This window comes from Coturnix japonica, chromosome 2 (assembly GCF_054131305.1).
Source record: "Coturnix japonica strain WE chromosome 2, WE-NBRP24, whole genome shotgun sequence".
Lineage (NCBI taxonomy): Eukaryota > Metazoa > Chordata > Aves > Galliformes > Phasianidae > Coturnix > Coturnix japonica.
In genome coordinates, this window is record NC_140664.1 from 25,647,813 (window position 1) to 25,673,579 (window position 25,767).

The 25,767-nt window shown below is 46.1% G+C and overlaps 1 protein-coding gene across 7 annotated transcripts in view; it reads left to right on the plus strand.

Annotated features, from left to right (window-relative positions):
* Nucleotides 1-5,075: 5,075 nt before the first annotated feature.
* The window catches only part of TPD52 (tumor protein D52), a 36,794-nt gene continuing 16,102 nt past the window's right edge, over nucleotides 5,076-25,767 (plus strand). For 3 of the 7 annotated variants that reach the window (XM_085537258.1, XM_015855833.3, XM_015855836.3), the window contains exon 1: nucleotides 11,375-11,479. In XM_085537258.1, the coding sequence (XP_085393384.1) occupies nucleotides 11,458-11,479 (22 nt within the window). In that variant the 5' untranslated portion in view covers nucleotides 11,375-11,457. Of the gene's footprint in view, nucleotides 5,353-7,031; nucleotides 7,052-11,374; nucleotides 11,480-25,767 lie in introns of those variants that run through there. The other 4 variants (XM_085537260.1, XM_085537259.1, XM_085537261.1 and 1 more) reach the window with 4 other exon arrangements.

Genomic DNA, 25,767 nt, shown 5'->3' on the forward strand with positions numbered 1-25,767 from the left:
ACTACCCATTTTATCTTTTTATGGTAAATGATTAATGCTTTAATTTGTCTCGTTTGGCTTTAGACAACACTCAGTTCAATGTTTTGATCATAAGCAGATCATGATAGCTCTGCTTTGTCAGTGGTAAAAGACAAGTCCAAGTAAGTGAGCCAGCTCATCTATAGCAGAAGCATAACTCGGGAAGATGTGGAACTCTCAGTGGAGATGCTGACTTCTGCCTGTTTGTGTGAGAAGTGGCCAAGGGAAAGCTCCACCACTGTGCATACCAATGCAGAATGGAGATATTCCAAGAAAAAGAGAATACATTTTTCTCTTTCTGACTCAGTATTGTTGCTTAAAAGTGGCTGTCCTCTTCTTTCCTTCCTTCCTTCCTTCCTTCCTTCCTTCCTTCCTTCCTTCCTTCCTTCCTTCCTTCCTTCCTTCCTTCCTTCCTTCCTTCCTTCCTTCCTTCCTTCCTTCCTTCCTTCCTTCCTTCACTACTTTTTCTATCTCATCCTATGAAATTCTGGGAGCCTTGATACTGACAAATGATTCTTTATCAATATTTCCCTCTGTTTTGTATACAGAGATGTCTGCCTTGTCGATAAAAGACTGTTGATGGGTTGATGGGATATCCTAACATAGAAAATGTGGGTATATTTTGTCTTATAAAGGTTTCTTCATGTTTGAACCTCCTGTTGTAACTCCGTTTCCATGCTAGGGCAGAGCAGTCTACACCTTTTGCTATGTGCTTGCCTGTTGTCATGATTTACAAGCAGGATTAATGTGAGGGCTAATAAATTAACCAAGTGGAGCTCTGCAGTGCATAACTCTCAGAGCTTTAAATGAAAAACGGTGTGCCGTGGGCAGGAGAGCGTTCTGTGCAGAACTTTGCCCTACAGGCACATTTTTCACCATCCCCTCTGTGGCCCCAGATGCTATGGATGAAAATACCCATTTTACTCATTTTTTGACAGCTTTTCCTTTGTGTTTTTCTCTTTTTTCTTTCTTTCTTTTTAATTTTTTTTTTTTCTTGAGACCTTAGGAAACTACATACAAAATTAAGCATTCAAACCAGGGCACAGAAGTGGAAATGTGTACTACAAGCCAGAGCAGCATGAAATATTCAAAGAATGAATATACATGTATTTAGGTCAAGTAAAATGAGGGATCCCTACAGTCACTTCCTTTCTGTGTCTTGAAAACATTGCTACACATTTGTAATGCTTGGCATCTCTTCTTTCAGGTTCCTCCAGATGAAGAGCTGACAGCCTGGCATTTGGTCCTTGGTATCTTCTCTGTGTGATCTACCTCCATTCCACTTCAGTTCTCTTTGTGGCAGCACGAGGAAGAAATCTTAGCCTGCTGTTGCCTGATATAAGGTATTCTGAATGCCCAAAGCAGAAGATGTCAAATTCAGTCTCTTGGCCAGATTAGCTCTGAAATGTTTGGAGAAGTGAGTTGAGTTGCAGCCCACAGAAGCATCTATAACAGCCTTACCTACAATAGCTTTGCTTTCCCCCCTCTCTCTCTCCTCTCTTCAGAATCATTATTTCTTGCCATGGGCTGGGATAGCATCTGCTCTGCGAGAAGAAGAAAACCAGGATGCTTTGAGTGACCAACATATGAGAGTTGAGATAAGAAAAGCTCAAACTGTACCTTCCCACAGGAATTTTACTCAGTCATGGAATGAAAACAACTGATGGCCATATTTTTTTCTTAACTTTTCTCCTTGAAATACAGGTCTAGCTGTGTGAATGCCTGAAAGCTATATGGCCAGACACTCTCTCACAGAACATGTCATGCAGCTTTTCATACATGATATATGATATTCCTGGAACATTCCTGAGCTTTATTATTTTACAGCTAAAACTTAGTTGTTTCTTCCAACCTCATGTAGAAATCCAACATGGACTAAATATCTACCTTGACTTGAACAGACACGGGATCCCTGGAGGATCTGAGTGTTGAACAGCCTTCAGCTTTTACCAGCTCAGGGCTGAGGGGAATAAGAGAGGGAAGACCATCTCTGGTTTTCCTTATCTCCCATTCCAGTCTGAACCACATCCACCACTGCATCTTGAAAAGAACCCTGGGCACTCAATCCTTTCAGGTTCAAAGGCTCAGACAGTGGTTGCTGGAACCTCTCCCTTGTGTGCTTCACACCCTGCCCCCCCCCATGGCCTTGCCTGTTGTCCTTTGCAGAAGTCCCAGAAGATCTCCAGCACAGCATGGCTGAGAATCTGCTCGCCAGTGGCTTCAGGTCTTCACAGATGCCTCTTCCCACACTCAAGGCAGATAAGGGATCACAGATTCCTTTTTAGCTCTGACTGGAGTGGTGTGGCTCCGTGGGCTCATAAACAATGCTCGGTTTCATTTGCAACATTTAGTATCTCTCTTGCAAATCATCACTATTCAAATAATAAGATTAGCACTGAAAAAAGAAAAAATAATAGTATATTTAATACTCTAACTGGGCCATTTGTCTGCTCTCTATCTATCCATGTGCCTGTTGCCTTCTTGATTGTTTCTTACCTCCACTAGAATCCAGCCTTGAAAAACAGGGTTTTGGGCCATGGAGCATCACAAACATTTATGCCAGCACATGCTGTAAAATCAATAAAATGAAAGCAGCTGCATCAGTAAGAGATTTCTGGCAATTTGTGTAGATGAACAGGGTAGCAGAGCCTGATCCATGTGCATTCACATCACAGTATGTACAAGGGTTGCTGGATCTGGCCCCGCCACTGTCATGCACAGCCATTCCTTCACTCCTCCACACATTCCAAACAGGATGACATTGAGCTTAGTACTGGGAGCAACAGTAGTAGGAACATTTATTTTCTGATTCTTCTACTGAGTGCAGACCAGATTCTCTAAATGGACTTTTTTAACGTACAGAACAACCTCCTGGGTTTTCATATTCTCTGCAAAGAGAAGTGAGCAGTTTATTAAAAGGCTCTTCCGAGTGGCTTATCTAAACCTGTCTTCTCCTAATCCCTGTTTAAGTCTGGAAATTAAAATACTTTTTCTTTCTCCTTTTATCCTGAAGTCACTCAGCAATCACCCTACTGAAGACTCAGAAAAAAGTCTCATTCATGCTAATGAGATATAGCTCTCTCTGGACTAATAGCTATCCAAGGACATTAGCAGAAGGTGGCAGCAATAACACTGCTTTGTGGGGTTGGAAAAGTCAGGATCTCTTGCAATGACATAGGGCACTTTGCCCTGCGGAGCATGGCTGGCTGGGCTGAGGCCCACTACTGGGCCTTGAGCTTGTGCCACCACAGTGTAGGCCTCACCTGGCCCAGCTCCATCCCTGTCTCACCCCTACCCTGCCCCAGCACCAGGGGCTGGTGAGGTGACCTCTATGCTGAGCAGGGCCATGGCTCCTACAGGCCTGGTCCTGCCATGGCGTGGTGAGGTTTGTCCTCCGCAGAGCTTCATTTGGGAGGCCTTGGTCTTGTGTGCCCACAGGCTCTCTCTCTTTCTCTCTGGCTCATTATTTCCAATGACTAACAGCAGACTTGCCAATATTTACACTGCACACCTGGGGAAGGACATCTTGTTGAAGCTGATGTCAATGTCTGTGTTTTCTAAACATTTTGGTCAAGGTGAAGCCCCCTATACCTTTACAACATTCTTCACATGCATTGCTGCTCTGTATTACTGTTTCCCATTATGGAGATGAGAGACTGGAGAAAAGGCATTGGAACTTTCCTTTGCCACTGCTGCCAGCCTTTGACAGCTTCCTGACAAGGATAAAGCATGCACTGAACAGCAGTCAGCAGGCTGAGACAGAGTTATGTTGTCGTTCAAAGTATTATTCAGCTGTCACACAATGTCACATAATGAGCATTTGGTGAAGCAGTGGCACACACGTACACATCTGCCTTCACAGGAGCTGTGAGACAGCAGTGAAAAGAATCAGAATGACACCAAACACAGTTTTTCAGACAGCTTCATGATTTTGAAGATTTTATCTTGTCTTCATTGGCAGCAATAAGAAAGAGGCAGTTTAAGATAAGCATATGGGCTTGGACACTCTGCACTGTCTGCTTCTCCAGCACACTGTTATACTAAGGCTGCAGTAGGGTACTGTCTTCCCAATTCCTTTCAGTATTTCCAGTCCTGAAGAAGAAAAGTCAAGTAAAGAAATATAATGTTAATTGATTTGTTGTCATTTCCTCCTGCTTTGCTCTGCAAATAGATCCATGCGGTCTGCAGGCAAAGCAAGCTGCAAGCCAGGAATATGGAGCAAGGAGATGGGAACCTGCTGCCAGTTAAACATCCATTGCCCAGTGCTTGGAGGGGCAGCATGCTAGGAATGCTCAGTGACTTTTGCAGCCACGAAAGGAACAGGATCATTAGTGACATCAAGTCTGTAAACAGGATTTATACCAGAAACACAGATTGTTTATTTAGTAAAGTAATGGAAATGAAAAATGTGAATTGCTAAAAATACAGTTGCAGGTAAGTAGGGGGAAATTTGAGACACACGGGTTCCTCGGCTGTTTTCCAAGTTGGTGCTTATTTGTGGATCCAGAGAGCTGCTGCTGTGGAGAGGACTGATTTTGTAGGGCTATTAGAGTGTGAAGCTGGAACTGAAAGGAATAGCTGAGAGATGCAATTTTGGAATGGAGATGTTACACATCCATTAGTGGTCCAGCTGGTGCTGCAGGGGGCAGAGTGCCGCTCCAAGTGAGGTTCAGTGCTGCTTTGGGCTGCCAGGCAGGTAACTGCGGGTGTGCAACCAGCAGCCTCCTCTGTCACAAGGGCAAACAAGAACACCCTCATGTTTGCATTTGGCACATGGGCTGATGTACCACTCAGGCACAAAATACGCAGGCTCTCGCAAACAAAACAACTGCCGAGATTTTCTCTTTGATGAGAAAAAAACCCGAAAGCTATTCAGGCAGGGGATGCCAGGTGGTTCACTTTGCATAATCACAGCTATGTCTCGTTTGCTTTGGAACCTGGAAGTGGGTGACCCATTTTCTGTGACCTTCTGGTAGAAGTTTGGGTTTGTTGAGATATCAGGTGATCTCCAGGCTGCTTTTGAGCAAACAGATAAACGGTAGGAAAGGGTGGGAGGAGGAGGTTTGCTTGTTGCATTTTGTTTGATCTGAAATCAGAAGTCTGTTTGCGATGGGGGAGTTCTGAGACTGGATTTTTGCAAGGAGTTTCAAAATGAGCTTTGTGAGAGCAGGTAGGAGCTGTAGCAGAGCTGCCTTCCCAGCAGCCTGAAGGAAAAACTGGATGAGACAAACTGTAGCTATTTGTGTATCTCACGTTGGAAGCATATTTCCAAGAAGGGCTGTGATGGAAGTGTCTCCTGCCTGGTGCTGGTGGCAGGAAGCGGCAATGTTGCTGGTAAAACATTTATGAGTTAAATGAATCTTTAATCTCGGTGTTCATGGCTTGATTTGTTGCTTGTATTTTCACATAGTGTTGGCTTGCATGGTGCGGTGCCTTAACAATGACAACAACAAAGTGCTTAGAATCTCCAAGTGAAAATAGTCTCTCTTAAAAAAACTAGATGCTATTTATTTGCAAAATAAGGGAGGAAAAAATGTTTGCTGAAGGAGTGTAAAGGCTGAATTTCTATGGCTTGCGTTATGCCAGTGAGCAGGCTCCTGCTATAGCCTTTTTCTCCTTAAAACATCCACAAACGTTTTGCAGTACTTCTTGTTAATTAGGCCATTGCTCTTTTTTTCTTTTTCCTCCTGTCCTTGTAAGCTTTTACTTGAATTCTAATGTATTATTTTCTGTTTCTTGTCTGCTTTTAGCAAGTTATAAATAAGCCTTTTAGTTTTGGTTTGCCGGTAGTAAAGTGGACCTGGCAGTACCTGGCTGTCTCATAGGAATACTCTAGATGTTAACTACGGTTGGAAAAACAACCCTAGATCCTCTGGCTCTTAATTACCAGCAGTAACTGTACAGCACTGCAGCCTTAAAAATAGTCTGATAATGAGCTACTGAAGACACGACCTCCTTTTATTCCTTGTATCAGTTTTTAGAAGGTGAAAATGCTGCAGTTAGCTCCTGTTCTGCAATGGAGCACTTAAGACTGCCAGCAGTTGGCTGACAGAGATGTAGTTTAACAAAAGCTTTGGCTACGATATATTTACTACAGCAATAAAGGTGATTGTTGTGGATGGTAATGCATGTGGGAAGAAAGTATTGTGTTTCTACCAGCAAGATATTCATCATATCTGGATATAGCTCAGAGGCAAATATTATCAAAGGGAAGCTGTAGTACCAAAGCAGTGGGAAGTTAGAGGTGCTTTCTTCTCTTCTCGAGAGGAGGTAAAGGGTGGGGATGGAAAAGTACAGATGTTTCTAGATATACGTGAGTTTTGGTAACTGGCAAAGCAGATAAACAGTGACATTAACATCAAATTAATTAGATTATATTATTCTTTCGTGTGATAAAGGTCGTAGCGTTCTTGTATCTGTATGTACATCTACGCCTTTTATTTTTGCATGTGAAATAAGCCCTGTTAGTGGTTTTGGGCTTCTAAATAAATTAGGTACGCCCGTACCACTCCTTAACTAGGAGACCACAAATCAGCTTGCGGGTGAACTCCCCCACCCACAGGGGCTCAGGCGCTCCCTCTAGCGACCCTGCAGCCCGCTTAACGCAAGCTTTATTTATTTATTTTAAATAACATTTATTTATCCTTTCTCTTCCTCCCTCCCCTCGTGTCTATTTATCGCATGCTTGCTGGCAGCTGCATAGAGTGGGTGTCAAACACTACTACGGAGGGGAGGTTTGAGTTCTCAGCTAGCGGTGTTTCGCATGGGATGCTACATGAAATGTGGTGTTTTGCATGTGGGATCAGCTACATGAAATGGGTTTCAGGCAGGTTAGTGTCCTGAAGCACGGTCTGCTGTTGGTTGGGTTCCTGTAAGGGTTTGTTCCAGAACTATGCTACATCAAAATAACTATTGCATAATAGTGAGGGTGTGGTGCAGTGCTCCACTCTGACTGGCTTTCAGAGGGGCCTCCAGGTCTTCAGCTACCAGCCGTGCCCTGGCTGTGCTGATAGCCGATGATCAGGACCATAAGGTAACTTTCTTCTCGAATTCACTTCAACTCCTGTTTGCAAAAGTGACCTTGGACTTCAAACTGGAAAGGCATCTGCAGCTGTTTTCAGCAAGGTACAGCACTTCTGGTGATGGAGGTGGAGCTTATGGCATTTGTAGCATTCCACCAGGAATCTGTTTATCTACCCCAGTATATATAGAGGATCTTGAAGTTGACCTGTAGATGCTAAGAGGTTTGAGAGGTTTATTTTCCACCAAAGGCTTTTGGCAGGACATAAATAACATGTTAAAAAAAAACATAGTACAGACCTTAAAAAGACACATGTGAAGTGTCTGTTCTCAATGATAAAGTCAATTGGGCAGATGGAGTTCTAACACTGCCTGAGGTGGGACATACCGCAAGGGATTTCTGACTTGATCTATGCTCCTCTGTCTGTGATGACTTTGATCTAATAAGTGCTTTTGGGGTATGATTGATGAGATATCTGGGCAAGAATGTAGTAGGAGAGAAGCTGCTTGCTTGTCTGGTTTCCTTCCCCTAATACCCAAGTGATAATCACTTTGGATACGGCAAGTACAGGTTCACTGAGTATCTGTAGTTTTTATTTGCCCATAATACTTACAGTTCAATATGCACTTGTCTACTCTTTTAAGATGATGTTAATGAAATCCTTCTGTTTGGGTAATCAAATCCCTCTAGGCGCTGCTTTACGAAGGAGCCAAGCTGACTGTGCTCTTTTGCAGCAATTTGAAATAAAAACTTGGATGTGTTCCTTAAGACAGATTTCTTCCAGAAGATGACTCAAGGCTCTGAATGAAAGAAGGGCTTGTTTGGTTCCAAGTGAAGTAGTGAGCCTCAGAAAGGGAAGGTATTCAGGACAGATTTCTTTAGCACTCTGTACTGCTTAGGTGAGGAACCTCTGTGGGTCTCATTCACCTGTACCTAACTCTTGAGCTGGCAACTGAAGGGACCATGTGAATTCTGCAAGCTGCAGCACACAACTCTGTGCTGCACTGCCAAAGTGCATCTATAGATGTAGGTCTTAAATGCGCTAGGACTCAGCCCTCTTGGTAGCTGTGGCTAGCTCAGTGCCTGGTTGCATGTTTATGGCGGTGCATCAGCATAACAGCTACCTAAAAATAGTGCAGCTCGTTGTTGGACTCAGCTCTTTGTACATGGGATGGTTTATTTGGGGGTAATCTCATCCGCGATGGCAGATGAAGAGCCAAAAAATACAGCAGCATGTTTGGAAAATAATTGGTTGTCTTAAACCTGGATTGAATGAACTTGGATGTATTAACTCCCTTCTGAAACCTTGACTTTTTGGCACTTCTGACTGCTTTTCTTGTTATACTTGCCCTAGCTCAGATGTTACTGTGAATATTAAAACCAGGAGCTGACTCTACAGCAGGAGATGCATCCTGACTGCAGCCCCATGGCTGTGCAGTGAAGCCTGGTGTGCAGCTGCCCCATGAGCTGCCTCTGGCTTTGCTGCTGCTCTTGTGCTCTTGCGCTTAGTGGCACCTGTGTAGGATCCAACTGCCTCAAGGGAACAAGAAGTCAAAGCACAAAGCGTAGTAGTTCAATGCACTGCTGGTCCCACTGCCCTTCAAACTTCCCTTTCAAAAGGACAGTAAGGCCTTCAGGGAAGGCTCAATCTTTTGAGTTTGTTTATAATCTGGGGTCATAATTGGAGCCTTTAGGCAATAGTCATACTATTTTTAATAGGCACTGGTTACAGACGCTTGTTAAAACAATTCCATCTCCGTGTACACAGGACTGTGTAAAAAGGAACTACAACATCATATTTGGAGATGGGTTTGAGTGTCCTTGCATCTAAAACCTATGTGGAAAAGACAGCTGGGGATGTGAACTGGCTGAGATCCGCAGGTAGCCCTTTCTGCCCTTTGGATGGGCTCCAGCTGCTAAGGAAACCCAACTGCTGGGTGAAATGGAGGATTTCTTAACTTGTAATTCAGCAAAAATTGGTGCACTTGCACCTAGGTTGAAGAGGACATTCCTAAGTGGGGTGGCTGTGGGAGCAGCCTGGAAGCAGCCCGGAAAACAAATGGGATCCTGGGCTCCATCGGGAGAGGGGTGGTCAGCAGGGATAGGGAGGTGATTGTCCCTCTCTACTCGGCTCTTGTGAGGCCCCATCTGGAGTACTGTGTCCAGGTGTGGAGCCCTCAGTACAAAAAAGATATGGAGATTTTGGAAAGGGTCCAGAGGAGGGACAGGAAGATGATCAGGGGGCTGGAGCACCTCCACTATGAGGACAGGCTGAGGGAGTTGGGTTTGTTCAGCCTAGAGAAGAGAAGGTTGCGGGGTGACCTCATTGCAGCCTTTCAATACCTGAAGGGAACCTACACCCAGGAGGGGAGTAAACTCTTCAAAAGGGCTGATAATAGCAGGACACGGGGAAATGGTTTTAAGTTGAAAGAGGGAAGATTTAGGTTGGATGTTAGGGGGAAGTTCTTCACTAGGAGAGTGGTTAGGCCCTGGAACAGGCTGCCCAGGGAGGTTGTGGATGCCCCGTCCTTGGAGGTGTTCAAGACCAGGTTGGACGGGGCCCTGGGCAACCTGATCTAGTAAATGTGTATGTTTGGTGGCCCTGCCAGGCAGGGGGGTTGGAACTACATGATCCTTGAGGTCCCTTCCAACCCAGGTGATACTGTGATTCTGTGTGATTCTGTGGGTGAGGCACTGCTGTTTGCTCAGTGCCAGACTTCTGTCAGCTGTACCCAGCTCTTGGAATAACACGTATGTCCTCACTGCTGGCTCATGCTTTTTAGGACGTGTTGGCTAAGTATTCCTAGCCCCTCAAGCAGCAGAGAGATGCTGACAGCTTCCCTGCTATGCAGGTTGGCTCCTGGCAGGCATTTGGTGCTGCTAGGTTGAAGCAGCTGCAAAGTGAAGGGATGCAAATTGTAATGCTCTTGATGGCTTCCTCTGTGATATAGATCCTGTAGGAAATAGCAGCTGCTCAGTGGGGAAGCCTGGGGTTTCAACTGGCATATCATGGGGGATATATATATATATATATATATATATATATATATATATATATAAGGAAAAAAATTACTAGTATAGCTATTTGGAAAGAAGTATCTTTTTTTCTCAGTCGTAACTGAGATAAGCAGGATGAGTTTTCTCTGGTGATAACCATGCTTAAGTTACTTGCTGTGCTATGAGACAAGAGTATATCCCTGTGTATTTATACCTTGTTTCATCTATTTGCTATTTTTATAGCACCATTGGCCTCCTGCTGTGACTGTGTGTACGCTCGGACATACATAAATGTCCCTTTATTGTAGCAAAAGCTTATGTCCTTAACTGCCTCGTGCACTAAAAAGTACCTGGATTTGATGCTGTTTGTTATCTGAAGCAAGGACATCCTGAATTGGCACCTCCTGACTCTCCATTGTGCTCTGCTTCACCATGTGACTGCACGCTCCGTGTCAGGGACAATCTGGCTATTCACAAAAAGCCATGCCAGGCATGCCTTGCTGCTGGTTCTGTGTGCACACTTTCAAACAAACACTGATAGATATCACGGCCTGGCGATTTGAAACGGATAGAGCAAAATATTTGGTGGTTTAATGTTCTTGATAATGAAGCTGTGAAGGTCTGGAGCACAGGCCTTACCAAGAGCAGCTGAAGATTGCTGGGGTTATTTATTGTGGAAGAGGCTCAGAGGAGACAATATTGCTCTCTACAACTCTGTGAAAGGATGCTGTAGCAAGGTGGGGATCAGTCCCCTTCTCCCAGGTAACAGGGATAGGATGGAGGTAATGGGCTTAAGTTGTGCCTGGGACATTCAGGTTGGATGTTAGGAGGAAATTAGTCTTGGAAACTGTGGTCATGGGCTGCCCAGGGAGGTGGTGGAGTCATCTTCTGTGGAGATGTACAAGAAACATGGAGATGTAGCATCATTAGTGGGCAAGGAGGGGACGGGCTGACGGCTGGACTTCTAATCTTAGTCCAACCTTGATGATTCTGAGGCAGGGGCTGTGCTCCAGCCTCAGGGCGGCCCATCATGTAAGGGCACCTCAGGGCGGTGGCTCCCGGCGCAGTCAGTCAGTGAGCAGTCCCAAGCCAGGCGGGTGTGCAGGCGGGACGGCCGAGAGCAGTTGGTGTTCAACTCATCTTCCAGCGTTTAGTGCTGTTTTTATCCCCAGGCGGTGCTCTCGCTCCCCTCACATCCCTCCCGCGGGCGGCTGAGCGCTCTGAAGCACCGCTCCGTCCCGCCGGGGCCGCCCTCACCTGGCGGGGCCGTGCCGGGCAGGACGGCCGCTGAGTGACGCGATCCCGCCCCGCCTCAACAGGGCGGGCGGCGCCTCCGCCGGCAGCAGCGGCGGCCGAGGGGGAAGGAGGTGGCGGCGAGCGGTGCCCCGCGGCTGGGAGACGGCGGAGGAGCCGGGGCCGCCATGGAGCCCCACGGGGAGCCGGGTAGGGCTGCGCTGTCTGGCGGGGCGGCGGGCTGCTGGGCCGCCCAGCACGGCCCTCCCGGCCGTGGCTGCGGGCACGCCGTGCTTCGCCCGGGGCTGGGCTGGGTTGGGCTGCGGGGGAACGCGGCTCCTCGTGGCTGTGTCGGCCGTTGGTTGGGTCGGCGTGGCCGGGAGGTGCCGGGGTGCGTCAGGAGGCGGCATCCGGCTGTGGAGATGCGGAACCGGGCTGGGGGTGCCGGGCTGGGGTCGCGTCCCGTGGGGGGATGTTCGGCTGTGCGGGGCTCCTGAAAGCAGCGGGGCGACCGGTTGGGAGTGGAGGTGTGGGACGGGAACTTCCGCGGTTCTCAAGTTCTCTCAGGAGTGGTTATAGTAGTTTTAGGGTCTTGGCCGGCTTCTAGTGGAAAAAGGGTTAAATCCTGGGCTCTCAAGAGCTTTATTGATAATGCTGCCTCTTCCTAGAGGCGTGTTTTGTTACTGAACTCATTTTTGGTTTAAATATGGCTCGGAATAAAGAGAGTGCTGCACCCCAGGCTGCACATCAAAGCAGCATATCTGCTGTGAAATAAGATTGCTATGGAGCAAACGGAGTATAACACCCTCCTCCGCTGCTTTCATTTTGGGGGAGTGTGTTAAATACGTTATTTTCTCATTCTGGTGAGGTGAAGATCTGTAAGTATGTGGAGGAGAAAGTAAAAAAAGACAACGTGCTTGTGCTCATGCAGTTAATGGCTTGTGCTCAGCTGGGCAGCCCTCAAAGACTTGTCTCTAGCAAACGGGAGTGCTTGTTCTGGAAGTCCTGCCTGATTATACAGTATTACTCACCAATGACATGCACTTTGCTGAAACCCAGGCTGCCTGCTCATGTCCCCGGGGCTGCTGTGAGCTCCCTGGGTTGCTTCTAGTAGCCAGAAATGAGTTTAGAACCAAGACTCGGAGGTTGCATGTGACTTCTCGTTGTTACTTGCATGGTATTACCATAGGACCTAGAATTATGAAATCATTTAGGTTGATATGAATACATCTTTCCTAGCAAGAGTTTGGAGATGAAAGTCTCCACAGTGGGAGTGTGGCCAAGAAAGCCTTAGACAGGGTTAATCCTCTAGGTGTGCAATGTATTCAAGTCTTCCACTTTTGTTGAGTGTAGGCAAGGCAGCAATGCTTAAACAGCTGTTAATATATGTACTTCTGGTGTGATATTCTGGGATCCTGGACTGCGGATACTGTGAGGTTTAGGGCCAGCAGCAGCCTGTGTGAAATCAAGTTTGCTATGCATGTATGTAGTAAAGCTCCAAAATAAGCCGGTGGCTGAGCTGGACGCCACAGTTGCAGAATGCTTCAGTGGTTTCCTTACTCCTCCCACCTCCTGTATGTGTGAAGAAGCAGTCTGTGCTACACTTCTGCGTGGAGTCCTCATGTCAGGGATGAGTGGAAGGGGAGATACTAGCTTGTGATCTTTGTCTTGGAGGGGCTTCGTTTCCAGCAAAGGCATGTTTGGGCTGGCTGTGTTCCTCTAAGTGGTGCTTAGTGGACATTGAGGGTCCTGGTTCCTTTGCCAGCCCCTCTGGTAGACTGGAACTCCAAATGCTTGGAGTCTCTTGCTTTGTGATTACAAGCACTAAAATGGTGCTGCCAGTTCAGGCTGAAGGGTTGTAGTATTCTCCTGAGGAGACCTGTCTTGTATCGCTATGTGTTATGATGCCATGAACAGAAATCCCATCTTTCTCTACGTGGGCTAGTAACTGAAGTTGCATGATTTCTTTTATCTTCAAAGTGTATATGTCTTTGTTTACAGAAGAGCATCTCTGTGCTACTGTTAATGCTGGTTCCATATGCCACTGGAGAATGAGGATAAAGCAGCACCAACGGTACCGACACAACGTGCTGCTGTGCTCTGATTAGACTGTACTGCTGAAAGCCTAACAAACACAGGGCACAACTGCTGCCTGGTAGTGTGGAATCTAAGTTGCTGATAAGGTGGTTCCTCTTATATTTCTGCTGTTCTTCACTTAGGTAAACTGATGTCTTTGGAAATCTCTTGTTCACAGAGTTTCTAAACAGCACATGTGATTCCATAAGACAGCATATAAGCCTTTCCTTTAGTAAAGCCTTGCCTTGCATGTTTGGAGCTGATAATGTGTACTTTAATATTTTGAACTCTCTGCTGGCAGTAGGACAAAACTTCCCTCATTGTCCTAATGAACAAAGGAACACCTTTTTCTCCTGCTTTATTTGTTTTCTTTATCACTAAGTACTTGTAGTGCTGGAGGAAAGAATATTTTGGTCGTGCTGTTGTAAAACCAAACACTTGGTAAGTAAATAAAAGAGAACAGAGGGCAGTTTGAACTGTAAAGGAGGAATTATTTCACTGAACTGGCCATCTGCAGCAGTGAGTTGAAGAAGGAAGATGGAAAATAGAAGACCCGTTACATCAGTAGGTCCAATGAACAGAGACAGGTCTGCCTGAAGTCTGTGAGAGGGGGAAATTGTTCAGATCCACATTGAGGGTCCTGGTTCAACCGTGCTGTTACAGGAGTTACTTGATGACGTGGTTGTCCTTCCCTGCTCAGCTGGTGCGTGGATGAGTGCAGTCCTTGAGCTGCTGGGCTCAGCACACAGTGTTGGAGGGGCACTTCAGCAGCTGCCACGTGTGCTTTGGCACAGCGTGGGTGGCTGGAGCAGCATCAGCTGTTCTTGCTAGGTCAGAGGCTTGGGAGTTGGAGGGTAACTGCAAGCTGTCACACCCTTTTCAGGAGGAGGGGGAGCAGGTGGAGTGGTGACGAGGCTAGAAGGAGGCTTTTGTGTGTGCTGTGCACAGATCTTTGTCCTTTTTCCCTGTTGTAAGTTCTGTGGCTTACATGTATCCTATCAGGACGATCTTCACCCAGCTAGAGCGAAGCCTGCTCTCAGACCATTCGGGGGTAGTGAAACTTAGCTTACAGACTGGCTTTCTCTTAGCCTCTCCAAGGCCAAGCTGTAACTGTTTGAGCTTTGAAAATCCCAGCAGTGTTAAATTAGTGCAAGCCTTCTCTTCTGCAGTTTCTCATGCTTCAAAGCTCTGCAAAACGGCTTTTGGGTTCCCCTTTTTCCCTCTACAAATGCACAGCTGAGAGCCCTTGGAATCTCAGTCTAGCCCTGTCAGTTCAAAACAAAAGCCTGGACCAGAGCTGTAGCAGTGTGAGTGAGATCAGTGCCTTGCTCTGCTTGATCCGGGTAGCATGGGCACAGCTGACTCTTATGCAGTCGGGTGCTTCTTAAACGCTGTGGAAGAGAGCAGAAAGCCTTAGTCATGGTTGTCTTACTTCCCCTTGGTTTCCCCCCTGCCCCCCTCCTGTTATGTATGCAGTTGTCAGATGATGTTGCTTCAGACCTTCATCAGGTGCCTCTTGAGCAAGAGCACTGTTGATGAGTCGAACTGGACTTCCTTGCACCTTCCCTCTTGTACTTCACGAGCCAGATTTCAGCTCTGTGACCCCTTCCTTTACTAGCATTTGTTCCTTCAGCAGGAAGAGGTACAGATGACTTTCACAGGGAAGGAGCTCCCCATCTCATACATAGAAGTTTAGCCTGAAGATGAGGGGCTAATTGTGCCGCATACTGTCAGCACATTGTAGATTGCAGATTTGTGATGGTGGTGGACACTGCTCCAGGTAAAGGAGGTTATCAGCTATAGCTCTTCAAAAAGTGATGTTTCCATGACAGCAGAAACAGTGCAGGGAGTCTTACTGAAAGCCAGCGTTTCGTTGACCAGCTTTCGAAAGGAAGGGAAACAAGCTCCATTAATTTTACAGGGAGAAACCAGAGGTGGTGGTTGTTGAGCCCATCACAACACACAAGGATACATCTGGCAGCTTTAAGTTTTGTGGTGGTTTTTAAGGGAACCTCGCCTCCAGATAGACTGCTGATGATCCCTGTTACTTCTGCTGGAGTCCTTGTAGCGTGGGCTACATAGAGAATCTCACATTGGAGGAGGGGATGTGTTTACCCTTGTCCTTTTAATATCCTGCAGTGAGTAAGCAGAAAAATGTCAAACAAAGGATGACTGAAAGGGAAAGCAAGCATTAAGTGAGGTGAAGCACAAAACTGAAATGCTGTCGTTCAGCCTAAATGATCACTGTGCTTCAATTTCAGACCCAGAGGGAATACTTCCTCTCCTGTTAAAGGTAGTGGGTGTCTTTGGAGTCCCTCATATCTGAATTTGTATTAGCTATAGAGGGTGGGAACCCTTGTTCCAAAACCTTATGCCAGAGACTTGACTTCCAAGCTCAGATGTTTTCATATGAAGGTCAATTGTAGCATACAAGCTACCCATAGCTTTCTAACCTGGTTTTCTCCTAAGGGTTTGGTGTTGCTCCTGCTGCTTCTTCCTCCTCCTGTTCTTCATTCCCCTTTCCCTGTGGTTAAGGGGCGTGCAGCACCTTTGGCAGCAAAGGGTGACAGCATGAGCAATCACAGGTATTGAATATGGTTGTCCTGCTATGAAAACACAGCCCTCTTCTGTACATGTAGGCAGCTATATTAATTTAATGTTAATTCCTTAGCTGCATTGACAAAAGGTGGCAATTAGAGTACACAGTCCATTGCCCTTTGGAGAAGGAAAATATAAGGGAGAGTACACAGGCTATCAGCAAATGGTGGTGTGTGGAAAAAGGCATGTTGTGCTATTTCTTACCCTAGCAGAAAGAGCCGGGCTGATGCTATCTCCTGAGAAACCAGTGCTGCTGTGGTGTGAGCGCTGTCACTGAAGGTTGCAGCTTTCCTGTTGCACAGGTTGACTTCTCTATGGTAGAGTCCGAGGGCAAGCAGGAAGTGTCCTGTGCTGCTGAATGGCTGGGCTGAGCTGTGTCTGCACAACGAAGGTCTTTTGCATTAAGGTGCTGTGCCACAGACAGCAGCAGGGTGAACTATCTGTGTGTGTCTGGCCTGCCAGCTGCACAGGAAACGTGTGCTGTGTTTAAAACCTTCCGAGGCAAAGAGGAAGCACACGCTGTGTGTGTACATTATGTATGCGCCAATAATTAATTGTGACTGTAATTGAAACTTTTAATTTGAGAATAATTACTAGTTTAGATCTAATTATTACTACCAAAAGACTACTTATGCAGATGGAGTACTAGTTGTAATAAAGCTAATGTTCTTACATGCATATTTAGTTTCTCCACCTTCTCCAGGTGTTCCTCTCATCCTGCTCACCCACCTCCTATGGCTGGCAGGGTGGTTTTAGTGGTGGCAGGGCTACTGAGAGCAAGTTGTTAGTATGGCACAATGGCAGTTCTGTGGCACTTGTGCTGGGAGCAGCTTGATGACTGCTTCCTCACTTGAGGATCAGCTGGAGTCACACAGAATCACAGAACAGACCTGGGTTGGAAGGGACCTCAAGGATCATGTAGTTCCAACCCCCCTGCCTGGCAGGGCCACCAAACATACACATTTACTAGATCAGGTTGCCCAGGGCCCCGTCCAACCTGGCCTTGAACACCTCCAAGGACGGGGCATCCACAACCTCCCTGGGCAGCCTGTTCCAGGGCCTAACCACTCTCCTAGTAAAGAACTTCTCATGAGTTTGCTAACATGCTTTTCCTCTTTTGCTTTTCCCCTCGTTGGACTTCAAACTCCACTATATCTAAATTTACAGCATGCAGTGCTTTTTATATAAGTTAGCTATAATTTCTTTGCTGTTTTTAGTATTGCTGAAATCTAGTTTGGTCCACCTGTGGATCTCCAGTGATGACTGACTTTGAGCCACAGGGTCTCCATTCTCAAGCAATGGCAGTACTATGTTACAGGATTACAAAGGCTGGGGAGCAGCTCGCTGCAGGTGGTGGGAGAGGTTAGAAGCCGCAGAAAGGCAGACTTCTGTTTTGCTTTCCCTTGTGTATCAGCCAGAGGGGGGTGGAGTTTAGTCAGAGACCCCTAAGCTTGGGATGTAGTTGAATGATGCACCGAGGGAACTGACTTTGGCTGATGATGGTGTTTTCAGTCAGGTGTTTCCTCTGAACTTGGCACTGATCCCAGTTGAAGAGAAAAACCTTGAAGGAGAAGCTTTCTAGGTAATGCTTTGTAGTTGTAACTTAGCATGGTGAATCAGCATGCTTTGTGTGTGTGCATGAGGGTTGTTGTTCATATCTGTTCTGCTTATTCTTCTTTCTAAAGTACCTTAAGCCAATAGGAGTCTGAAGCTGAGCAGAAAACGATCCATCTCAGCCCTCTCTTCAGCTGTTTTCAGACTACACACATGTTGCATCGTGGCATTTGAAAGGCTTGATAAACTTGATTATTTCAGCACACTTCATGTGTTTTGCGAGTGTTTTAAGGACTTCTGAGTATTGAGAAGCAGCAGAGATCTCCTGCCTGAAGCTCATCATTGCTGTTAGCCAACCCGCCGATTCTTCCTAGCACTCTGATTACTGTTTACAAAGCTGAGCTTTATGGCTGAGTGCAGACATGCTGCAGCGCACAGGAGTGAATTAGGAACTGCAGCCTGCCATCTCCATAGCACTGCTGGACCTGGGTGAGGGGGTCCCTGAGGTTCAGCTCTGATCAGCTGTAGCGCTGCCGGAGATGTGGAGCATCCCCAGCCTTTTTCACAGCGCTGGGGAAGGAGCCTTGATTAAACACTGACTTTCCCGCTGCCAGATGTCACTGTCTTGGCAGAAGACAGACAAGCTGTTTTCTGCAGTGTGCTTAGCTTCGAGCCTTGAGGTTTTAAAGCCCCTGTCCTGCTGTCCTGCATCTCCTCAAAAGCCACTTGTGGACAGAGCACAAAACTACAACTTTGTTTTAGAGAGGATTTGCTTTCAAGGATTTTTAGCTCCTTTTCTTTCCTGCCTCCCAGTGCAGTGGCACCTTGATTTTTAGCTTATGTAGGTTGCTTTGGACAACACTGGGAGCCTTGAACAAGGTGGTGAGAGGTTCCAGCTAAGGCTGGAGTGCCGGGATGTCTCCTGTGAGCTGTGTGATGTCCTGGGTGTTGTGCCTGTGGTGTGGCTTGCCCTGATGCAACGTGCAGCGAGCCCTTGGCTTCCTCTTCCCCTGGGACCGCCCCGGTGCCTGTCTGGCCTGCATCTATTCTGAGTTCTTGTCATTCCGGAAGCTTTTCCACTGGCTGTCAATTAGACCATTCCTGAAAGCATAAGGGTTGAAAAGTTTACTAGACTAATCCATTAAGCAGAGAATTGATCCCTCAGACTGTAGCGTGGCTGTATCTCCAGTGAGTGAGAGTAGTATTTTTCTTTATTTACTGCTGTGAAATGCGGCATGTGATGGGTGAGCTTGTGTGGTAGGACGTGATGCAAAGCTGCAGTTAGTTGTGAAAAGCTGTATTTTAGGCTTTGTAGTGATGTTCATGTCAAGCTGAAATACTGTGAGGCTCTCGTGTGTCAGTAAAATAAATGGTTTAGCTTGTTTTACTTAATGCTCTGGGGGAATATAAGTAAGGAGCCTAGAGATCACTTTATCCAAGTACGTTGATAGGAAAACTGAACGCCAGCATTATTGGATGCTTTTTTAAATGGCTTATGTGGGAACGGAATTATGTCCTACATAAATATAAGAACACTGCTTGGAAATCTTGAGGCTTGAGATTAGTAATCTGAAGGTGTTTCCTATGTAGAATGTGAAAGAGTGAATATAAATTGCCTGTAACGTCACCCAGAGGCGAGAAGTGGTATCTTCTGTCCAAAACCAGGTATCAGAAAAGGGTTAGTCAAGTTCTTGTAGGGCATAGAAATCCTTGAAAGCTTTTCCTCTTGATGTGAAATCATCTCCAGACAAGCTTCCTTGACCCTTATCTTCGTCTTCCTCTGCTGTTGGAGCAAGTGCTGTTTTGTGGCTGTCTGATTCACGTGACAGTAATATCTCTGTCAGCTAACCATTTCATGTAATTGATTGTCCTAGTCTGACTTGGAGTAAGAGCAAATGTCTCTTAACAGGATTTATTCAGCTCAAGCAGCATTAAAAGTCATTCAAGGGCATATCAATCATAAAATCTCAGAGCACTTATTAATGTAATGGAAACTTCAGTGGTAATATTACTTTAAAGGTAGATGGATTAACTGTATTATATTTAAACAAAATAACACTGAAAAATCAAAGCCAAAGAGAACCCTGAGTAGACTTGCTGCTTTTGTGACTGAATTCTTCCCGGCTTATTGTATGCACAGTTATGGGATGCTTTCATATTTTCTTAATAAGATTTAGAGTAGTGCAGGATTATTCAAGCCCCATATTTTGACCATAAGCAATGAGCAGCAATGGCAGAATCCATGAGAAGGGCTTGGGGTACTCTACCCACTGACCTGGAAGTCTTGGATAGCAAGCAGAATAAACCACCTGCTGTTCAAGTGGAAACAGTTGGAGACGTGCTACTCTGTCTTGAGTTCCACAAGTCCATGGTGTTGGGTGAGATCCACCCAAGGGTACTGAAGGAGCTGGTGAAGGTGATCACCAAGCTGCTTTCTATCATCTATCAGCGTTCCTGGTCAATGGGAGGAGTCCCAGAGGATTAGAGGCTTGCCGGTGTGACTCCCATCTACAAGAAGGGTCATAAGCAGGATCTGGGGAACTGCAGGCCTGGCAGCCTGACCTTGGTGCTAGGAAAGGTTATGGAGCACATCATCTTGAGGGAGATCATACTGCATGTGGACAAATGGAGGATCAGGTCTAGCCAGCATGGGTTCATAAGAGGCAGGTCCTGCTTGGTCACCTTGGTCTTCTTCTATGATTGAGTGACCCACCTGGTGGATGAGGGAAAGGCTGTTGATGCATCTACCTAGACTTCATCAAAGCCTTTAACGCTGTCTCCCTCAGCATTCTCTTGGAGAAGCTGGCAGCCTATGGCTTGGTCAGATACACTCTTTGCTGGGTAAAGAACTGGCTGGTGATCTGGGCCCATTGAGTGGTGGTGAGTGGAGTTAAATTCAGCTGGTAACCGGTTGTGAGTGGTATTCCCCAGGGCTTGGTATTAGGGCCAGTCTCCTGTCCAATATCTATATTGATCACCTGGATGAGGGGATTAAGTGCACTCTCAGTAAGTTTGCAGATGACACCAAATTGGCTGCAAATGTTGATCTGCCTGAGGGTAGGGAGGCCCTACAGAGGGATCTGAATAGGCTGGATCACTGGGCTGAGGCCACTGAGATGAAGTTCAGCAAGACCAAGTGCTGGGTCCTGCCCTTTGGCCACAACAACCCCAGGCAATGCTACGGGTTTGGGGCAGAGTGGCAGTAAGACTGTAGAGGAAATGGATCTGAAGGTATCAGATGATGCTCAGCTGAACATGAACCAGCAGTGTGCCCAGGGTGGCCAAGGAGGCCAATGGCATCCTGGCTTGTATCAGAAGTAGTGCTGCCAGCAGGGTCATCCCTCTGTACAGCACTTGTGAGGCTGTACCTTGAGTGCTGTGTTCAGTTTTGGGCCTCTCACTATGAGAAAGACATTGAGGCTCTGGAGCGTGTTCAGAGAAGCTGGTGAAGGATCTGAAGCACAAGTCTTATGAAGAGTGGCTCAGGAGAGACCTTATTGTTCTCTACAACTACCTGAAGGGAAATTAGGATGAAGTGGGGGTCGGCCTCTTCTCTCCATTCTAGGAAAGAGTGGTCAGATGCTGGAATGGGCCGCCAAGGGAGGTCTTGGAGTCACTGACCATGGAGGCATTCAGGAAGCGTTTAGATGTTATACTGAGGGACATGATTTAGTAGAAAATATTGGTGATAAGTGGGCAGTTGGATGATCTTGGAGGTCTTTTCCAACCCTGGTGATTCTGTGACTCTTTACCAGTAAAAACTGTTGCTCCAAAGCAGGCTGGAAGCATTACAGGAATTTGTGCTGCCTGGCTGGGTGTGCTGTGTACTATATGGGCAGGCAGCAGCCAAAGCCTTGCTAGAGTTGGGAGACTACTTTTAAAATCCCAGACTTGTTGCAAAGAGAACAGCACTAATTAGTGTTCTCTAATGAGGGTCATCCAGTTACATCCAGTGATCGTGAATGGCTGTGCAAATTCCCAGGGGCAGTGCAGGGAATCTCTTGGTGCTGTGTTAGTGTTCCTGTGTTTTCTCATACATCTGGGTGGTGGGCTCACCGGAACTCTGTGCCAGGTGAGAAATGTAAGTAAACAATATGGGCTTGTCTTCTGTCTAGGCTCTTTGGCACGACCATGCTGTGTAACTGGCTCTGTGTCAGTTGTCTGCCCTTATGTCCTCAGTGGAAAGGCTGGTTCCTGCAGGGGTTGTGGCAGAAAGCATTACAGGACTGAATATGTGATTTGACTGCTTGATGAAGGGGATCATTAGATCTGGTGCACGTTCTTATATCCTCAGAGATTCTAGTGCATGTTTAAAACATATATGTGGGCTATATTGTACTTCAGCTGCTGGCTAAAAGGGTTTTACAATTTCATGGGCACTTAATGCTATCGCCTCAGACAAAACAATAGCAGAAATGTTAATAGGGTTTCTCTACAGCTTGTTGCTTGTGGTTACTTGTGTTATGGACATTAAACTTGAAGCTTTATGCAACAAAAATAACTGGATTTCACTTACTGGATTTTGGAAGTTTAAACTTGATGTTTGTTTAGGCAAACCCTCTGAAGGGAGTAGAAAACAGGTAAATATGTTAACTTGGTGATTCCCCTTATTTGTTTTGATTGTTTTATGTTGAGTACGGTCAGCTGTAACTGTGATACATGGTTATCATCTGTTTTAAGCCAGCTCTGGAGGAAGGCGGGATAATGCAGTGAGGGGATTAGACAGAAGATATAAGGTGTCAAAAAATCTGGTAGTGGCTCTGTTATGGATGCCATTGAGCTCTTTGTCTAATAGCAGCATTCAAGTGATGCTTCTATTAAGACCCATCAAACCTGCATTGAGGTTGCAAGGGATGAGGATACCTAAACGTTTCCTGCCATGTCTCCTATTGAATGTTCTCATAGCCGCTTTTGTCTGGACCAAGGATGTTTGCTAGGAGGCTGTGACAGCAAGAACTGGGGGATGCTGCTGGAGAAATAAAGGAAGCTGCAGTGGGGCAAATGCACTGAGCTGGCTGCTCGCACAGACCTCAAAGCTCATGTGGTGTGTTCTCATAGATCTCCTGACAAAGCACCCCTCTGCCATCACACAGGGCCAGGCTGCGTGAGAGAGCTGTGCTCACTGTGAGCATACTGAAATGAAGCGTTAGAAGCTGTGGGATCCCACCAGACCAGGTCTCCATGCCTGGGGCTGAGCTGTGGATGTGGAGTCTCTCTGCTTCTAATATGAAGCTCGGAACCAAGATGCTCACTTGTTGCTGTGCTTGCCAAAGTAGGTTTGGTAGGCTGTTTCACCTAAGCCTTGTTGTTTGCACACACTTGTGCGCTGCTTGGTTGCACAGGTGCTTCAGGTACTGTCACCTGTTGTGCTTCTGTCCTTCTTAGTGTAGTTTACATCTTTCCACTGTGCAGAATCCAGGTGTGAGCTTGCTAAATACATACTGGGAGTTAGTCCATATCCCAGGCACTGAAAAGGTGTTTGCTGGTGCTACTAAAAAGCAACGCTGCAGATGGTGCTTTCCTGATCTTTTCAACTTTCTTGGTATGTGATTCGACTTCACTTGTAACTGTTCTGTGGTCTGACATGATACTGTAAGGTTGGCACTAAGAGCCCAGGAGATCAGAGCTGTCTTCTGAGGCAGCTGGGAATCGTTCCAATCAAACTCACTTTAGTAAAGCTTTTAATTAGATTGAGAAATAACAGACTCAAACTTTGTTTAAAACAGTCCTGTTCTGCACCACGGCCTATTTTCTTCCTAATCACTTAACTGTCATCTAGCTGCAGTTCAGCAGTATCTTCCTGAAGTTCTGTTTCAGTCTCTGAACAAGGATTGGAGTCTCTGGAGAATGGCCACGGAACTGGAATCACCAGCTAAAGTCAAATAGTTAAATACAAATTCCTCCTGGCAGTATTTTGACTTGATCTTGTTTGGAAATGTTTCTCTCTGCTGTCAGTTTGACCCTGTGTCTCCAAAGGTGATGCAGTGCCCTACCTGATGGCTGATCTGGGGGTGCTGCTGCTGTGGGCCTGGACTGTTCCTGTAGACTGGAAATGCTTCTCACTTTTTATTGCTGGATTGGGTTAGTTCTGACCTCTGCTTGAGATGCAGCCTTGTGATGAGGCAGGGATTTCTCCCTAATAAAATCCTTATATATATATCTTATAAATCCTGGAGGAGGTGGCTTTTAAAGATTGTGGAGAAGCTTTGTGAATGCAAAGCCTTCTATCTGATATGAAAAGGCTTTGGATCTTATTGTGGTGTTAGCTTGTCTGGCTGCGAAATATGCTGAAATGCGGATCTACTCCTTCACAACATCTCCGGAAATTAGTCTGAGTTTGTAATTGGATTGGGAGGAAGAGAGATGAGAAGTGCTGCTGCTGTAAGACATGCCTCAGCTGTTGGAAATGCTGTGGGTTGAAACTCAGCTTCAAGAAAAACACACCACCTGCAACCCAGTAATCCTGAGTACCAGCGTCTCTGTTGCACGATGGTACATCTTGGGAGGATACTGATCATTCTAACTGAATGCTTGCTTACTTTTTGGCTTTGTCTTACTGTTTCACAGCATCTTTGTATCCTAGAGCAGTTTTAAAGCCTCAGATCAGGTTCTGAAAGGCTTTACGTGTCTACAAACTGGTAAGGCTTTGAAGATCAAATTTATGCTTTAGAGCCTAGATTGGCTTAGGATTCTTAAGTGGATTTTTAGCTCTTAAAAATGGCTTAGGCCCTGCAAAACTCATCTAGAGCAGGGACAGAAGCCTGGTTTGCTGCCTCTTTGAAGACCTACTTGGGGGAGATGGAGGCAAGGGAAGGTGTTATTGGAAGTCTTTACCCTGGATGCTGGTACTGAAAAGTCTCTGCAGTTTTGCCTGTCTGCAGAGTGCAGGAGCTGTGAATTAAAACCAGCTGCAAGCTGAGTAGGCAGTCATCCTTGAAACAGGAGATAATCTCTCTTGCTCTGCTCCCTATAAAGCCAGCTCATCTTTCCCTTCTCTGATGGTGCACTTCACCCCTCCACCCACCCTCCATTGCTTGCAGACCCAAGTGTTAAAGTCATGCTTGGCTTGCCCAGAATACGGGTTCTGGTGCATGTTTCACAGCTGTGCTTATAGAGTACACAAAGGTAGGAAACTGGGATGCTGCAGGTGCCCACACAGTGCAGGATTTGGTTTCTTCAGGGAAAGGAGGATGTAACTTTTTCCATATGTAAATAAATTATTTTTCTTCAAGGACTAAACATGCGAAAGCAGTTTATCTGCAAGACTATTGTAGTGTCTTAGCCTTAATTAGCCATCAAGATAGAATGCTTTAATATTACTGCTTTACTTAACTTGTTGCTGGGTCGCCTTGGGCTGAGCCTTGGGAAGCTGTAGAACTGGGTAGCTGGTGGTATCAGAAGGAACAGTGCCTGACAATAAGCGGGCATGCAGCCAGTTAGTTGTGTTTACTCGGTCTTAACAGCTCTTCTAGCTGTGCAGAAAGTTCCCTCCCCTCCCACATGATTAATGACCTTTGCAATCTGCTACATTGGTGCTCAGTAGTTACATGAGAAAGCTCCAAATGGACTTGAACCTTGAAAGAGCAGATTACAATAGGGTTAATGGTGGGAAGCCTGGTGGTAATGCCTTGCTGAGCCTTTTCCAGCCCCTCTGTAACATTCAGTCGAATTTGTCAGTAATTGGTTCAAGCGTCCTTGACAGAAGTAATCTACCTTCCTGCCAGTCTTCTGAACCTCAGCTTCTAACATGGTGTAGATGCCTGAAGTGCCAACTGCTTCCTTAGCCTGTCTTGTTAAGGACAAAGAAGCGTAAGTTCTGAAGCAGCAAAAGTACCCACAGCAACATTTTCAGTTTTATTTTCTAACATAGTGAGCAAAACCCCACTGTTTCCTGTCTTTGGTCTCTTACACTTGTCTTGAGGTCTCTCACACTCCTCAGATATGGGCTTGCAGCTGATAGTTGCAGTAATATCTAGGTACAGATGTAAGAAGTGGATTTGATATGCAAGGCAAGCAGCAAAGATACTGAAGCATGCAGAATAACTGCTCTAAGCCTTATAACATATATCTGTACTTACCCTCTTACAGCTCTGAAATGTATATGATTGCGCCAGGAGGTACATCTAATAGAGCATGGCTTTGTGGCCTCAATTCATCCTGAGCTAGCTCAGTGTGCTGTGAATTACCTTGAGGAGTGAGGGGGAGGAAGGTTGTGCATTGGAATGTTTTGGTAATTGCAGGACACTTGAGAAAGGCTGCAGGAGGGGAAT